Below are 16,795 nucleotides of genomic sequence, written 5' to 3' on the forward strand. Positions count from 1 at the left end.
AGACCTTATACTTCTCACAGCTGGGGGTTTGTTACAATTGTATCCAGCTAAGCCCATCAGCAGCACAAATCTCTCCTGTTCTGAGCTTTTGTTACAATGTATCAGTGCATAAAGTAAACTGAATCCCTCCAGTCCTGCTTGTGTAGCTCACAGAGGATTGTGTACTTTGGATTCAGTTGTAACAGACCCTCAGCTGTAACAGGAGACTTTCATGCTCTAGATGTAAATGAAGAGTGCTACCAGTCATTGACAGCAAGCAGAGATCTTGGAGCACTCTTTTTATTATCCAGTCTTATTAGCGCCGTCACGTCTGGAGTTGCGGCATCGAATGACTCCCATGATTTTCGCTGCAATTTAGCTCCACCCACTGGCAGTCATGTGACTGCGCTCTGAGCTCCCACAATGCACTGCTCGTGTAAAATTCAGAATTTAGCTTTAGAGAAGAAACCCTGAAGTCGCCGAGAATCAGCGGAAAGTATTTACAGGGTGACTCCGGAGGTTCTGTGGATCGTTGTCCTGTTGCACAGTGGAGCTCCCCTTTAAATCATGTTTCCCGGTTCCAATATATCTGTCATAGGTGGGAGATGAGGGCGGTGTCATGGGATGTCAGCGGAGGATCTGATGGGTGGTAGTAGTTGTTACTGTTGGGGGTAATTGTCGCTCTGTCCACTTTGTCGCTAGTGACAACCAGTAACAATGGGGGGAGGGGCTTATGAAGAGGACTCGTAATGTGCAGTGCATGGAGCCAGGACTGCGTATAGGACGGGGAAGGGGGTCCTGACAATCGGTGAGGATTTTGGGTCACACTTGGGGGGGAATTTTCCCCTTTAAAGGGGTTTTCCCCCGACCTCGTCCTGGCTGTAGGTGGTCGGGACTATGGAAGCGACATAACACAGCCCGACCACCTACAGCCAGGACGAGGTCGGGGGTCCCAGAGATGGGTGCAGACATTTATGGCTTTTTATGTGGAGATAGGAATACCCCTTTAAGGAATGGTAAAGCCATTCCTCGTCGCTGAGTGGAGTGGGGGCAGCGGTGAGTGCGCTCTGGGCTCTGCTGAGTGCAGTGGGGGCAGCGGTGAGTGCGCTCTGGGCTCTGCTGAGTGCAGTGGGGGCAGCGGTGAGTGCGCTCTGTGCTCCGCTGAGTGGAGTGGGGGCAGCGGTGAGTGTGCTCTGTGCTCCGCAGAGTGGAGTGGGGGCAGCGGTGAGTGCGTTCTGTGCTCCGCTGAGTGGAGTGGGGGCAGCGGTGAGTGCGCTCTGTGCTCCGCTGAGTGGAGTGGGGGCAGCGGTGAGTGCGCTCTGGGCTCCGCTGAGTGGAGTGGGGGCAGCGGTGAGTGCGCTCTGGGCTCCGCTGAGTGGAGTGGGGGCAGCGGTGAGTGCGCTCTGGGCTCCGCTGAGTGGAGTGGGGGCAGCGGTGAGTGCGCTCTGGGCTCCGCTGAGTGGAGTGGGGGCAGCGGTGAGTGCGCTCTGGGCTCCGCTGAGTGGAGTGGGGGCAGCGGTGAGTGCGCTCTGTGCTCCGCTGTGTGGAGTGGGGGCAGCGGTGAGTGCGCTCTGTGCTCCGCTGAGTGGAGTGGGGGCAGCGGTGAGTGCGCTCTGTGCTCCGCTGAGTGCAGTGGGGGCAGCGGTGAGTGCGCTCTGTGCTCCGCTGTGTGGAGTGGGGGCAGCGGTGAGTGCTCTCTGTGCTCCGCTGTGTGGAGTGGGGGCAGCGGTGAGTGCGCTCTGTTCTCCGCTGTGTGGAGTGGGGGCAGCGGTGAGTGCGCTCTGTTCTCCGCTGTGTGGAGTGGGGGGCAGCGGTGAGTGCGCTCTGTTCTCCGCTGTGTGGAGTGGGGGCAGCGGTGAGTGCGCTCTGTTCTCCGCTGTGTGGAGTGGGGGCAGCGGTGAGTGCGCTCTGTTCTCCGCTGTGTGGAGTGGGGGCAGCGGTGAGTGCGCTCTGTGCTCCGCTGTGTGGAGTGGGGGCAGCGGTGAGTGCGCTCTGTGCTCCGCTGTGTGGAGTGGGGGCAGCGGTGAGTGCGCTCTGTGCTCCGCTGTGTGGAGTAGGGGCAGCGGTAAGTGCGCTCTGTGCTCCGCTGTGTGGAGTGGGGGCAGCGGTAAGTGCGCTCTGTGCTCCGCTGTGTGGAGTGGGGGCAGCGGTGAGTGCGCTCTGTGCTCCGCTGAGTGGAGTGGGGGCAGCGGTGAGTGCGCTCTGGGCTCCGCTGAGTGGAGTGGGGGCAGCGGTGAGTGCGCTCTGGGCTCCGCTGAGTGGAGTGGGAGCAGCGGTGAGTGCGCTCTGGGCTCCGCTGAGTGGAGTGGGAGCAGCGGTGAGTGCGCTCTGTGCTCCGCTGAGTGGAGTGGGGGCAGCGGTGAGTGCGCTCTGGGCTCCGCTGAGTGGAGTGGGGGCAGCGGTGAGTGCGCTCTGTGCTCCGCTGAGTGGAGTGGGGGCAGCGGTGAGTGCGCTCTGGGCTCCGCTGAGTGGAGTGGGGGCAGCGGTGAGTGCGCTCTGGGCTCCGCTGAGTGGAGTGGGGGCAGCGGTGAGTGCGCTCTGGGCTCCGCTGAGTGGAGTTGGGGCAGCGGTGAGTGCGCTCTGGGCTGTATACGGTATAACCCGGCGGTCGGTAACACTCCTCTATGACGCTGTTTTGCAGTTTCCGTGGTACCATGCGCGGCTGAGCTGTCCGGTTATGGAGGTCACAGAGGGATTCCCCCGTGAGCAGAGGCTGCCCACTCCTGGCGCAGAGGGTGACAAGAGCATCCATGCGGAGCTGGCAGGACTCGGCGAGAGCGTTGAGAAGAAAGCGCCTGAGGGCCCCGGCGAGGCGAGGAAGGATGAGGGTGAAGTGGAGGAGGAGCTGGACCCCAGGATACAGGTATATATGGCTGTGAGGATGAAAAATCACCCCGAGTCTGACCGCTGGGACCCCACTGATGTCAAAATGGAGTCGGCGCCAACTGAGATGTGTGTTGGGATTGGCACTCTGCCCCCAAGTAGGCGTAGTACCAAGCAGGGGCATCTATAAGATACACATGTGCCCGCCAACTAGCCCCTAATCATCCAGCGGAGTGGGAGGGTGCACTTCTGAATAAGTCATGTGACCAGAGACTAATAACGCCGCTCCTATACACCGGGGGCTGGGCGACGTTAAGGCGTCAGCTCCTCCATCACCGCCTTGCTTTACCTCTTAGTCCACACTTACAGGAGGATAATCCGCCATGCATTATTCAGTGACTCCTAATGGAGGAGGGAGATGTCAGGTCCTGAGCGCAGGGTCCGGTGCGAGGGGCGTCATCCTAGAGGTGATTGTCAGGGAGCGTCCTCGCAGATGTTACCCTAAAGGGCGTCTGTCAGCAGTTCTGTTCCTATGACACCGGCTGACCTGGTACATGTGCGCCCGGCAGCTGAAGGCGTCTGTGTTGGTGCCCAAATTGCTGAGAAAAATTAGGTTTTAATATATGCAAATGAGCCTCTAGGAGCAACGGGGGCGTTGTCATTACACCTAGAGGCTCTGCCCTCTCTGGAACTTTGATGGTCAGGACCAGGCAGTATGAACATCATCACACCAGGCCCTGTCAATCAAAGTGGAGGGGACGTGGCACTAGGGTTGTTTCGGGTATCGAACTTTTGATACCCAGTCGATACTTTTAACCCGGTATCGATACGATGCCAGGATTTGTCTTTAAGGGTCCATTCACACATCCGTGTGTGTTTTGCGTATCCGCAAAACACAGACACCGGCAATGTGTGTTCCGCATTTTGCGGACCGCACATCCCCGACACTATAATAGAATATGCCTAATTGCGGACAAGAATAGGACATGTTCTATTTTTTTTCGGGAACGGTAATGCGGACCCGGAAGTGCGGGTCCGGATCCGGGCAGCACATCGTGCGGCCCCATAGAAATGGATGGGTCCGCAATTCCGTTCCGCAAAATGCAGAACAGAATTGCGGACGTGTGAATGGAGCCTTATCGATACTAGGCTGCGCTACTGCACAGCCCAGTATCAGAGAACATGGAGCGCGCTGCTCTTAGCGCTGCCATGTTCCCTCTGCAGCACAGGGGAGAAGGAAGCAGTCTCTCCCTCCCGCCTGTGCTGCTGCCACCAATGAGAGGAGGTGAGGGGACCCTGTGGCCACTGCCACCAATGTTTTTAATACTGGGGACGGGGGAGAGCGCACTGCGCCACCAATGATAACTAACGTTTAATATATTACAAATGCAGGCGGCGGCAGAAACACATTGCCGGCACCCTGCCTCTGACAGGGTGCTGCGATCCGCGGCAGTTAACCCCTCAGGTGTCGCACCTGAGGGGTTAAGTGCCGCAGCTGAGGGGTTAACTGCCGCTGATCGCAGCGCCCTGACAGCGCTCCTGTGCCGGCAATGTGTTTCTGCCGCCCGCTGTACTTGTATATTAAACGTTAATTTTTCATTGGTGGCGCAGTGCGCTCTCCCCCCATCCCCAGTATTAAAAACATTGGTGGCAGTGGCCCCACAGGGTCCCTTCACCTCCTCTAATTGGTGGCAGTGGCAGCTTCTGATCGGAGCCCCAGCAGTGTAATCCTGGGGCTCCGATCGGTTACCATTTCAGCCAGGACGCTACTGAAGCCCTGGCTGCCATGGTGACCTCCCTGCTGCTGTGTGTACTGTGCACAGGGCAGCAGGGAGAGTGCGAGAGATCTATCAGGGTGAATAGGACAAGGGTTCTAGCCCCTAAGGGGGGAAATAGTTAATAAATAAATAGTAAAAAAACACAAAAAAATTACATATCGCCACGTCCGAAAAGTCCAAACTGTTAAAATATATCTCCTATGCGGTGAACGCCGTAAAAGAAAAAAATGTAAAATAAAAACTGTGCGATTCGCCATTTCTTTTTATTTTTTATTTATTATTATTATTTTTTGTCACCTTGTCTCCCCCAAAAATAGGATCGGACTGTTCGATTATGGGCCGGACGTTTCATAATATGCGGAACGCACGCGGCTTTTTTGGGCTTTTTTATTTTTTTTCGAATGGTATGGAGTATCGCAATACTTTTTAAAGGTATTGAAAACTAATCAAAATGTTGGTATCGAAACAGTTAAAGAAAGAGCAGAGCCTCTAGGTGTAACGGCAACGCCCCCGTTGCTCCTAGAGGCTCATTTGCATATATAATACATCATTTTTCTCGGCGATGCGGGCGCATAGGAACATGGGAGCAACACAGATGCCGTCAGCTGCCGAGCGCACATGGAACAGGTCAGCCAGTGTCATAGGTACAAAACTGCTGACAGCTGCCCTGTAAGGGTCAGCAGGTGTCGGGGCGATTCAATAGTTCCGAAATAATTATTTTATTGTCCCGAAATTGAGGACATTGGTGTCGGGAGGGTCCTTTACCTGGACTAGGGGTAATCTACAAGGGGGCGCCACTAAAGGTTGTCAGCCCTTTCCCATCCTCCACCCAAATCAGTAGTGGTAGAAAAGGGTGGAGCACTTTAATGAAGTTCCTCGGCTAAATTAAAATGTTTCCGAATTGATTTGCCCCCCCCCCCCCCCCCTGCTCCCCCGCTGATTCTCCGTCTTGTGCTCCTCAGGAAGAACTGGAGCGTCTGAACCAGGCGAGCGAGGAGATTAACCAGCTGGAGCTGCAGTTGGATGTAAGTGCCGCGCTCCGTCCTTCTATGTCACTGTATCAGCCTAAAGAGCACTGACGTGTTACACGCTGCCCCCTGCAGGATGCCCGCACCGCCTACCGCCGCATACTGACCGAGTCCGCCAGACGCCTGAACGCATTGGCCACTCAGCTCGGGGCTTGTATCGAGAAGGCCAGGCCGTACTATGAAGCTCGGAGACTGGCCAAGGAGGTAGCACTCGCTCTGCTGCGGGGAGGGGGGGTGAGGGGGTCGGGGAGGTTTATATTTAGAGATGATAAATAATGGAAATTAAATATTCATCGACTTCTTTCTGCATCGTCAGATCTCGCCAGCCGCTCCCCCGGCTGATAACGGTAAGCAGTAGCCTGCCTTCAGCTGCACAGTGGAGAGTAAAGTGGCATCTGTTAATCCAGAAAGTCCGATAATCCGCCACTGGTTTCCAGTATAATGTGGAATGTCACAGAAGCTGAAGATAATTGGGACAATGAGGAGATTCGATTTAAATACTTTTACATTTGTCATTTTCCGTCCCCAGGCCCAGCAGGACACACACAGCGCAGCTCTGCGGTACGAGAGGGCGGTCAGCATGCACGCCGCAGCACGGGAGATGGTGTTTGTCGCAGAGCAGGGGGTCACCGCTGACAAGAACAGGCTGGACCCCACGTGGCAAGAAATGCTGAACCACGCCACCTGCAAAGTGAGGGCAGCCATAGGGCGGCATAGAGAGTAGGAGCGTGCACTCATCCTGTGTAATACGTTCAGATTCAAAGCCTGCCCTCCTTAGGGCCACTGCCCCCCAGACACCGCCCATCCTCCTTAGGGCCACTGCTCCCCAGACACCGCCTGCCCTCCTTAGGGCCACTGCTCCCCAGATACCGCCCATCCTCTTTAGGACTACTGCTCCCCAGATACTGCCCATCCTCCTTAGGGCCACTGCTCCCCAGATGCCGCCCATCCTCTTTAGGGCCACTGCTCCCCAGATACCGCCCATCCTCTTTAGGGCCACTGCTCCCCAGATACCGCCCATCCTCTTTAGGACTACTGCTCCCCAGATACTGCCCATCCTCCTTAGGGCCACTGCTCCCCAGATGCCGCCCATCCTCCTTAGGGCCACTGCTCCCCAGATACCGCCCATCCTCTTTAGGGCCACTGCTCCCCAGATACCGCCCATCCTCTTTAGGACTACTGCTCCCCAGATACTGCCCATCCTCCTTAGGGCCACTGCTCCCCAGATGCCGCCCATCCTCCTTAGGGCCACTGCTCCCCAGACACCGCCCATCCTCCTTAGGGCCACTGCTCCCCAGACACCGTTCTGTAGATACGTTTCCTGTGCAGACTTCACCAGTAGAGGTCACTAAGCAAGCCCCTTGTATAGTCTGACTCCTGTGAGCAGTGAGGCCTCAGTGGTCAGAGCAGGTTTGTGGTATTCACAGGATGTTATATATTCCTTCTGAGCTGCTGTGTGAGGGAAGGAGGAGACACATGCTCACAGGTTAAGGCTTTGAAAGGAGGGAGAAGGAGGAAGCAGTGTCTTAGGGTATGCCCACTGGACTCTGAACTTGCAGCTCCATAAGCAGGGAACACTCACTGAGCTCTGAACCGGCAGCTCTACAAGCAGGGAACACTCAATGAGCTCTGAACTTGCAACTCCACAAGCAGGGAAAGCCCACTGAGCTCTGAACTTGCAGCTCCACAAGCAGGGAAAAACCACTGAGCTCTGAACTTGCAGCTCCACAAGCAGGGAACACCCCTCTGAGCTTTGAACCTGCAGCTCCACAAGCAGGGAACACCCAATGAGCTCTGAACTTGCAGCTCCACAAGCGGGGAAAACCCACTGAGCTCTGAACTTGCAGCTCCACAAGCAGGGAACACCCTCTGAGCTCTGAACCTGCAGCTTCACAAGCAGGGAACACCCACTGGGTGATGTCTGTGAGGGTTCTCATTCATCCAGGTCATGGTGTATCAGCAGTAATAAGTCAGAGCAGCTGGACTTCTTGTATGTTCTCTTGAAGTCACTTCACTAGTCATCTGACTGGCTGAAAACTAACCAAACGTCTTCAAGACAAAACACAAGAAGTCCACTTTCTCTGACTTATTACTATTGATGTAGTATGGGGGATCTCCGAAGAGCTGGTTCTGAGCAGGCAAAGCTTTGGGGGTGTAGAACATCATGACCCCAGACCGAGCCCCAACAACTGGGAAACTTTCCTTCTTCTGTCCCCTGGTACCAGGTGAACGAGGCTGAGGAGGAGCGGCTGCGCAGTGAGTACGAGCACCAGAGAGTGACCCGTCAGTGCCACGAAGCTGAAGCCAAAGTTCAGACCTTGCAGAAGAGCTTGAAACGCGTCATCATGAAGAGTCGTCCTTACTTCGAACTGAAGGCACAATTCAACACTGTGTTGGAGGTGAGTGACGATGACGAGGGACGTGCCTCCTGCGGACGGAGGCTTCCCTTCAGTCAATGGCTGATTTACTAACTCCCTGAATATTTTAGCCTTTTCTGATTTTAGTCTCCGTTCTTCTCCACGTTCAGGATATGAATGCAAAGCTGGCACAACCCGTTACAGTGTTACAGCTCTCTCTCCCAGCCATGTTTTGTTAGGTGGACATGATCAGGGCTGGTGTTCAACCTCTGGATGTAGAGAGGAATGTTTCCTTTCACTGACAGCAAGCAAAAATTCCACCTGACTTCTGTGCAGTGCTTACAGCATAGTAAAGAGGTAGATGGGGAGGAGGGGGACGCGGCTGCAGATCCTCAGTAAGACATGAGGTGGAGGGGTGTGGGGACATCTGATTGGTTCAGGACGCACAGCACAGCTCTGACATCACACCACACAGCAAAAGAGAAGGGGGAGAGGACGACCCTAACTCTGCAGGCTGTGCACATTCGTCTACAGCGGTCGGAGGAGGTGGGAGTATTCTCCGTATATATTCCTTCCCTTAGACGTTAGACTGGACTCCTGTTGTATGGTGCCGCCTTCCTGAGAGTAGGACAGATAAATAGAGCAGAGCGCCCGCCGCCTCGTGGGGGGCTCCGCTGTTTATGGCTGGCAGTGAAGCTGCTCGGAGGTGCCGTACACCGCTTGGCAGTCAGGAGGAAAATGCAATTTACCTACTAAACCACAAGGCCATTATACGCCCGCCGCTCATCCTGTATCTGTGCAAAATATAATCCAAGCCTCTCGGTGACCATTCCGGACTTGGCGATCTGTGACTGGAACGTCCGTACAATGCAGCCTCCCTACATTATAACGTGGTTTTAAAGGGCTCATCCAGTCAAGCTTAAAGGGATTATCCGTGAATGAATAAAATTGACTTTATTATAAATATACTCCCAAATAGTTTTCATTGTTTATAATGGCCCCGTTTTCTCTAGGGAGCAAGCATCAGGGGAAATAAAATGGCCGCTGCCCTATTAGTGCACACAAAACCTGTCCTAATAACAAGGTTAGATGGGTTACATCAAAGCAGTCTCAGCTCTCCCCACTACTCTGGCTGTCATGAATTACAATATTACATCCCGCTGATATCTGCTATGTGTGAAGGGAGCAAAGTAAAAGTACAGAGGACGGGTGGTAACGTGGCAGAGCGCATACAAGTGCCACATCCCCCCCCACCCTTGTCCGTCCGCTCTGCACTTCCACTTTACTCCCTTCACACACACTGATATCAGCAGTATGTATTATTGTAATTCATGACAGCCAGAGTAAGGCCAGGGCTACTCGCACAAAAGTCGCGCAACAACTTTAATAATTATAGTCTATGGTGTCGCACTGCGACACGACAGTCGCAAAAAATCTGTACAAGATGGATTTTTATGCGACACCATAGACTATCATTATAAAAGTGTTGTGCGACATTAATGTCACCGTGTAGCGCTAGCCTAATGAGCGCTTCAGCTCACCGCTCATGTAACCCATCCAGCTGTTGTATTAGGACGGGTTTTGTGTGCGCTAATAGGGCAGCGGCCATTTTCAGTGATTTTATTTTAATAATTCCCGGAGAACCCCTTTTAGTCGGCATCAAAACTTTCTAACCTACTTCAGGATCTCGACTTGCTGTCAGTGAATGGGAACATTCTTATCTGCATTCAGAAGCTAATGTCTCTACACACTTAGGCTACATGCACACGAACGTATTTTGTTTTTACGTGTCCATTTTTTATTTTTTTTTGTGGATCGGATGCGGACCCATTCATTTCAATGGGTTAGGGTGCTGTCCACATCAGTATGGCCGTTCCGTAGCACCGCAAAAAACATAGAACATGTCCTATTCTTGTCGGTTTTAGGCATTGTTACAATGGATCCGTAAAAAAAAAAAGATGGCATACGGATGTCGTCCGTTTTTTTTTGTTTTTTTTCGAATCGCAAAACACATACGGTCGTGTGCATGTAGCCTTAGAGGCATTCACCCATCTTGTAATGTAAAGGCATCACTTTCTGATCAGTGGGTGTCCAAACCCTAAACCCCCCCCAGGATGCTGATAATTCAGGGGTGCAGCTTTAGTTTCGTGCCGTGGCCCCTTCACTTCCCATGCAGAGCGGCGCCCGGACAGTGCTGCATTTTCCTGCACAGAGACAGTTCTGATCTACCGCTGTGGCCCCTCCATTCTCAGGATAGGGGACGATCCCAGTGGTCGGACCCCCGCAAATCAATTATGGGAAGATGGGAATAACCTTATTATACTTTTCACACAGCTGAAGTTTGTTACTATGTGTCGCTGCTGCGTTTAGCTTCCGAAGGATTGTAACAAACTGCAGCCGTGCGAGCGGGACTAGGCCAGGACCGGATTTCACAAGGGACTGTTGATTGTCTTCCAGGAACACAAGGCTCGGGTCACCTCCTTGGAAGTCAAAGTGTCGCAGTCAAAGCTGAGATACTCCGGCACACTGCGTAATTTGGAGCTGATAAGCGAGGAGATCCACGCCCGCCGCACACACGGGCCTCTTTTAACGCTTAGGGCCCCACCTCTCGGAGCCGAAGCCCCCGCCTCTCTGCCAGAAGGGGAAGAGGGCCCACTGGCAGACAATGTCTCCCTCATCAGCCTGCAGACCATCGCATCCGATCTGCAGAAGAGCGATTCCGTGGAACACTTGAAGGGTCTGAGCGACGTGACCAGCTTGGATGGAAGGGACACAGAACCCGAGGACGGCGAGAGTAGCAAAGAGCGAGAGCGAGGAGGGGGCCGAGCGAGCGTAGGGATGTTCAGACATAACAGGAGCGTCAGTCTGTGAGCTGAGGGGGGGCTGGGGTGAGGTCTACGGAGAGAGGAGCTATAGGGGAGGACGCAGCTAGAAAAGCAGGGGCTCTTCATATATTGTACGAGGCACCAAGGCGGGAGGTGGGGAGTAAAACGACTTAACTAAAGACTGGAGCGAAGAGAGGCCCGACTCTAATCCATTGACATTTTCCAGCAGAAGGCTTCTAGTTCTAGGGAAGTATTTGTAGCCGGAACAGGAGGGCGCTTCTTCAGTATTGAGGACATAGGCGGGTGACGCGGACTGTGACATGTCTCGCTGCTATGAGAACTGTCTCTGTTTGATGCAGCACTATGTCGCTCTAAATAAAAATATGTTGTGATGTCTCCGTGTGTGGACAGTGCCATGGACGACGTCCTATGTAGGGCAACGCAATACGCGGTAGACCTTTCATGAGAAGAGCCTAAATTCTCACGGAGCCAATCGCCACCATGTCGGCAGTACATTGTCGTTGTACAGTAGCAACTGCGGCATCTAGGCAGTTAGCAGGAGGGGCTCCCTCTGTCTTCTGATTGGAGCAGCAAAATCACAGGTTTCCAATTGGCTCAGCTATTTCCGTCAGCCCAATAGAAGTGAAGGCTCCCAGGCCTGTCATAACAAACTGCCTCTTAGGCCTCATGCACGCGACCGTATGTATTTTGCGGTCCGCAAAAAATACGGATGACGACCGTGTGCATTCTGTATTTTGCAGAACGGAACAGTTGGCCCCTAATAGAACAGTCCTATCCTTGTCTGTAATGCGGACAATAATAGGACGTGTTCTATTTTTTTGCGGAACGGAAATATGGACATACGGAAATGAAATGCACACGGAGTAACACAGAGTTTTTTTTTTTTTGCGGCCCCATTGAAATGAATGGTTCCGTATACGGTCTGCAAAAAATCGGACACGGAAAGAAAATACGTTCGTGTGCATGAGGCCTTAAGCCTTGCCTGGGAAGAGTTAAAAAAAAACATAGACTGCTATAGTATACTAATGCAGTCTATGGATTATGCAATCAGAAGATCTCATGTTAAAGTCTCCTAAGGGGACTTAAAATTACAGAAAAAATGTTCTTAAAATATAAAAAAAAATAATATATATATAAAAAATTAAAATCACACCCATTTCCCACTTTTATATGTAAACATAATGGGTATCACTGTCTGAATGTCCGAACTATTAGAATATAATCATATTTATCATGCACGGTAAACGCTGTAATGAAAAAAATAAAATAAAATGGCCGATTTGCCTTTTTTTTTTTTTTTAGCATTTTGACACCACCCCCCCCCCCCCCAAAAAAAAATATTTGAATAAAAACTAATCAAAAAGTCTAATTTACCTCTATATGGTGATATTAAAAATCCCATTTTTTATTTCCGAAGGTTATTTTAAAAAAAAAAGTAGTAAAACATAATTAAAAAGATCAAAATTTGGTATCGCCCTAATCATACTGAACTGCAGAATAAGGTCGTCATGTCAGTATTAGTGCACAATGACATAAAAACACAAAAAGATGGCAGAATTGCATTTTTTTTATTTTTTATTAAACCCCACAAATTTTATTTTTTTCCCATTTTTCAATGCATGATATGTTAAATTAAAGTGCAGCATTAAAAAATATAACTTGTCACAAAAAAACAAGCTCTCCTTCGGCGATGTGAACATAAAAGTTAAAAAATAAATAAAAAATATGGCTCTTGGAAAGCGGGAAGGAAAAAAAAGTGGACAACAAAAATTTTACTGGGTCCTACAGGGTGTCATCCAGGATTAGAAAAACATGGGCGGTTTCCTTCAGGTGCTTGGAGTTACAAAGGATGAAATCCAGACATGCTGCACATTTATGCAACATGTGGATGAGATTCCTTAAAGGGGTTGTCCTATCTCGGACATTGGGGGCATATCGCTAGGATGTGCGGCCGCCCTCCATTTATTCCTATGGTGAGCATCTCTAATTCAGCTCCATGTCGCCCTTCTCCTAACGGTCCTACATAGCTGAGCGACACGCATTGAAGTCCCATTGAAATGAATGGGAGGCGCACTGTGCAAGCGCGGCTACCTCTCCATTCAATTCTATGGGGCTGATGGAAATAGCTGAGCCAGCGCTCTTTCGGCACTCCCTTAGGAATAAATGAAGGGCAGCCGTGCATGCCCAGTGCACCCTCCAGCTCCGTTCTAAGTATAGATGTGGGTCCCTATCAGACATTGGGGACATACCCTACAAATATGACCCCAACATGCCCCTTCAGCTGGTACTGTAAAATGCTGCGGATTTGCTGCACATTTTCCTCGTATCCGTCCTGTGTGGACATTCCAAGACGAAGCCTTTTAACCAGTTGGGAGTTGTTTTTCACTACATCCACCTAACCAGAAAAAGACGGTGTGTGAAATGATCCTGTGGAGGTAAAGCGCGTCCTACTGGAATCACAGGCAAGAATCCTCAAGTTTGCTCACACCTCAGAAGATGGAGGTTGTTCCCGGTTGACTTGTGTGCCAGGGTAAGTATTATATATATATTTGAGGGGCATGTTTTAGTCATTGTAAAACCCCTTTAATAAAATTGGTGCATATTACACAAATTGGGGTAACACATATTTCAATCTTAATAAATTACCCCCCTTCCCCCGCATAGAGTTTGATTGGTGAGGATCCAACCACTGGGACCTCCACCGATCCCAAGAACGGGGGACTTGTTTCCCGCCCATCCTGATGCCCTGCTGCTCTCTATGGGACTGGAGGAGAGAGCTGGCGAGGTCCATAGAGCGCATGCGCTGTGTTCTCTGCATTCACAGCAGGACCCCAAGCTTGAAATAGGTCCCAGAGGTGGGACCGGCACATAGCGGACATTTATGGTGTATAATATCGATAAGCCGTAAATGTCCAGCTGGGACACACAAGCTGCCCATATAAGTCTATGGAGAGGGGAGGGAGAAAGGCGTTTTTCTCTGATAAGCTATATTACATAGTTTCTTATAGTTACCTGTACTATGTGATTTATGCAAAGTTGGTTGAAACTACAGAGACCATTCAAATCATAAAATTCCTGTTGCCTGTAGCCACCACTAGGGGGTGCTCATATCACACCGATGTATACACTATGGCACTCAGTAGGTCTGTGAAGGTTCTCATTCATCCAGGTCTTTGAAGATCAGTAGTAACTGAAGACGGCAAATAATAATAATAATTAAAAAGGATATTATTCAGAGAATATGTACAGGTTCTGTCACTAGCTGTGCCTTGAAATCACAATTCTGGAGCATCTTTTCTCATAACTCTGCATTGTGCTGTTCCTCTGTTATACCTCCTAGAAATGTATAAATAAATTGACAATGGGTGTTACCATTCGGGGGGTGTTCTTTCACACTTAGTGACTGTCTGCACTGATTGGATAGTGTAGCAGTTTACAGTAACACCCCCCCAATTGGTAACACCCATTGTTAATCTAGGCACACATTTCCATGAGGAATTACAGAGGAACACCCCAATGCAGAAAAGACGCTCCAGAATTGCGATTTTTTTTTTAAACTGGGGAGAATTTAACCAAAGTGACGTGTCAGGAAAGGGGACGCTAGATTAGTTCATTCAGTAATAGCGTGGACTCTTTTCTGCGCGGTGCAGCAGGATCTCTCATGTCTTATCCAAGGGAAGCAGCAAACAGGCACATAAGATGGAATACATTATAGCGCTGCCTACAGAGCGACCTACATCCCGGAGGGCGCAGTGCCACTGGCGACACCGCAGGGAATGTCATTTACGGCAGACACCTGAGGTGCGAGGCGCCGTGTACAGGCAGCAGGGGTGGGTAGTGATCAGACCGGCACAGCTGGCGGCGTATTACCGCTTGTGCGCAGACTGAGATCTTCAGCTTCCCGTTTCCTTAAAGCGACACTACCGTCAGCCGGTGACAGAACCTTCACACGCTCTTCTCTGAAACAATACCTCTTTTTATTATTTGCCGCCTTTATTTTCTATTTGCCTTTCGTACTCGGGGATGAAATTATGAACTACCGCAGTTTACGAATGTGCTGACAACAGAATACACTGCCGGGCCAGAAAAAGTATTTGGAAACTTAAAGGGACACTTCAAAAAGGGTATTTTTTTTTTTTAAAACGAAATATTCGTAGAAAACTATTTTATAACAATTTTCAAACTTTTTTTTCCTTTTTGGCAGTATTATAGCGCTGGAAATTAATAGATAGAACTATATAGATAATTAAACCATCCCCAGTTTACTACTGCTGTGGGGGGGGGGGGGGGGGAGATAAGTGCTGCAAGGTAATCCTTGTGATATTAGTAGGTGTAGAATTGGAATAAGAGTATGGCAGCTCTGGATAAAGAGCAGTGCACTTATCATTGCAATGTGCTAATTGAGTCACTCATCCCTCTCTGGCCGAGCTGATGGTCTGACTGAGAGAGTTAAGTGAGAAAGTCCAAACAAAGAGGAAGTTAAAGAGCCAGGACAGGATGTAGAAAACATGGAATGACTTCAAATGTATATACACTGCTCAAAAAAAAATAAAGGGAACACTTAAACAACACAATGTAACTCCAAGTCAATCACACTTCTGTGAAATCAAACTGTCCACTTAGGAAGCAACACTGAGTGACAATCAATTTCACATGCTGTTGTGCAAATGGGATAGACAACGGAAATACGGACATACGGAAATGAAATGCACACGGAGTAACACAGAGTTGTTGTTTTTTTGCGGCCCCATTGAAATGAATGGTTCCGTATACGGTCTGCAAAAAATCGGACACGGAAAGAAAATACGTTCGTGTGCATGAGGCCTTAAGCCTTGCCTGGGAAGAGTTAAAAAAAAACATAGACTGCAATAGTATACTAATGCAGTCTATGGATTATGCAATCAGAAGATCTCATGTTAAAGTCTCCTAAGGGGACTTAAAATTACAGAAAAAATGTTCTTAAAATATAAAAAAAAAATATAAAAAATTAAAATCACACCCATTTCCCACTTTTATATGTAAACATAATGGGTATCACTGTCTGAATGTCCGAACTATTAGAATATAATCATATTTATCATGCACGGTAAACGCTGTAATGAAAAAAATAAAATAAAATGGCCGATTTGCCTTTTTTTTTTTTTTAGCATTTTGACACCACCCCCCCCCCCAAAAAAAAATTTGAATAAAAACTAATCAAAAAGTCTAATTTACCTCTATATGGTGATATTAAAAATCCCATTTTTTATTTCCGAAGGTTATTTTAAAAAAAAAGTAGTAAAACATAATTAAAAAGATCAAAATTTGGTATCGCCCTAATCATACTGAACTGCAGAATAAGGTCGTCATGTCAGTATTAGTGCACAATGACATAAAAACACAAAAAGATGGCAGAATTGCATTTTTTTTATTTTTTATTAAACCCCACAAATTTTATTTTTTCCCATTTTTCAATGCATGATATGTTAAATTAAAGTGCAGCATTAAAAAATATAACTTGTCACAAAGAAACAAGCTCTCCTTCGGCGATGTGAACATAAAAGTTAAAAAATAAATAAAAAATATGGCTCTTGGAAAGCGGGAAGGAAAAAAAAGTGGACAACAAAAATTTTACTGGGTCCTACAGGGTGTTATCCAGGATTAGAAAAACATGGGCGGTTTCCTTCAGGTGCTTGGAGTTACAAAGGATGAAATCCAGACATGCTGCACATTTATGCAACATGTGGATGAGATTTCTTAAAGGGGTTGTCCTATCTCAGACATTGGGGGCATATCGCTAGGATGTGCGGCCGCCCTCCATTTATTCCTATGGTGAGCGTCTCTAATTCAGCTCCATGTCGCCCTTCTCCTAACGGTCCTACATAGCTGAGCGACACGCATTTAAGTCCCATTGAAATGAATGGGAGGCGCACTGTGCAAGCGCGGCTACCTCTCCATTCAATTCTATGGGGCTGATGGAAATGGCTGAGCCAGCGCTCTTTCGG

The 16,795-nt window shown here is 49.5% G+C and overlaps 1 protein-coding gene and 1 long non-coding RNA gene across 2 annotated transcripts in view; one reads left to right on the plus strand and one right to left on the minus strand.

Annotated features, from left to right (window-relative positions):
* Positions 1 to 2,909, minus strand: part of LOC120977634 — a 17,898-nt gene extending 14,989 nt beyond the window's left edge. Inside the window, exon 1 of the long non-coding RNA XR_005773937.1 lies at positions 2,899 to 2,909. This is a non-coding gene — a long non-coding RNA (uncharacterized LOC120977634). The remainder of the gene's footprint in view (positions 1 to 2,898) is intronic.
* SH3BP5L (SH3 binding domain protein 5 like) overlaps positions 1 to 11,186 on the plus strand; it is a 12,485-nt gene extending 1,299 nt beyond the window's left edge. The window contains exons 2-7 of the mRNA XM_040405647.1: positions 2,621 to 2,842; positions 5,543 to 5,605; positions 5,684 to 5,812; positions 6,138 to 6,299; positions 7,834 to 8,007; positions 10,423 to 11,186. Coding sequence (XP_040261581.1) covers positions 2,657 to 2,842; positions 5,543 to 5,605; positions 5,684 to 5,812; positions 6,138 to 6,299; positions 7,834 to 8,007; positions 10,423 to 10,836 — 1,128 coding nt within the window. The 5' untranslated portion in view covers positions 2,621 to 2,656 and the 3' untranslated portion in view covers positions 10,837 to 11,186. The remainder of the gene's footprint in view (positions 1 to 2,620; positions 2,843 to 5,542; positions 5,606 to 5,683; positions 5,813 to 6,137; positions 6,300 to 7,833; positions 8,008 to 10,422) is intronic.
* The last annotated feature ends 5,609 nt before the right edge of the window (positions 11,187 to 16,795 follow it).

This window comes from Bufo bufo, chromosome 8, assembly GCF_905171765.1.
Source record: "Bufo bufo chromosome 8, aBufBuf1.1, whole genome shotgun sequence".
NCBI classification, from domain to species: domain Eukaryota; kingdom Metazoa; phylum Chordata; class Amphibia; order Anura; family Bufonidae; genus Bufo; species Bufo bufo.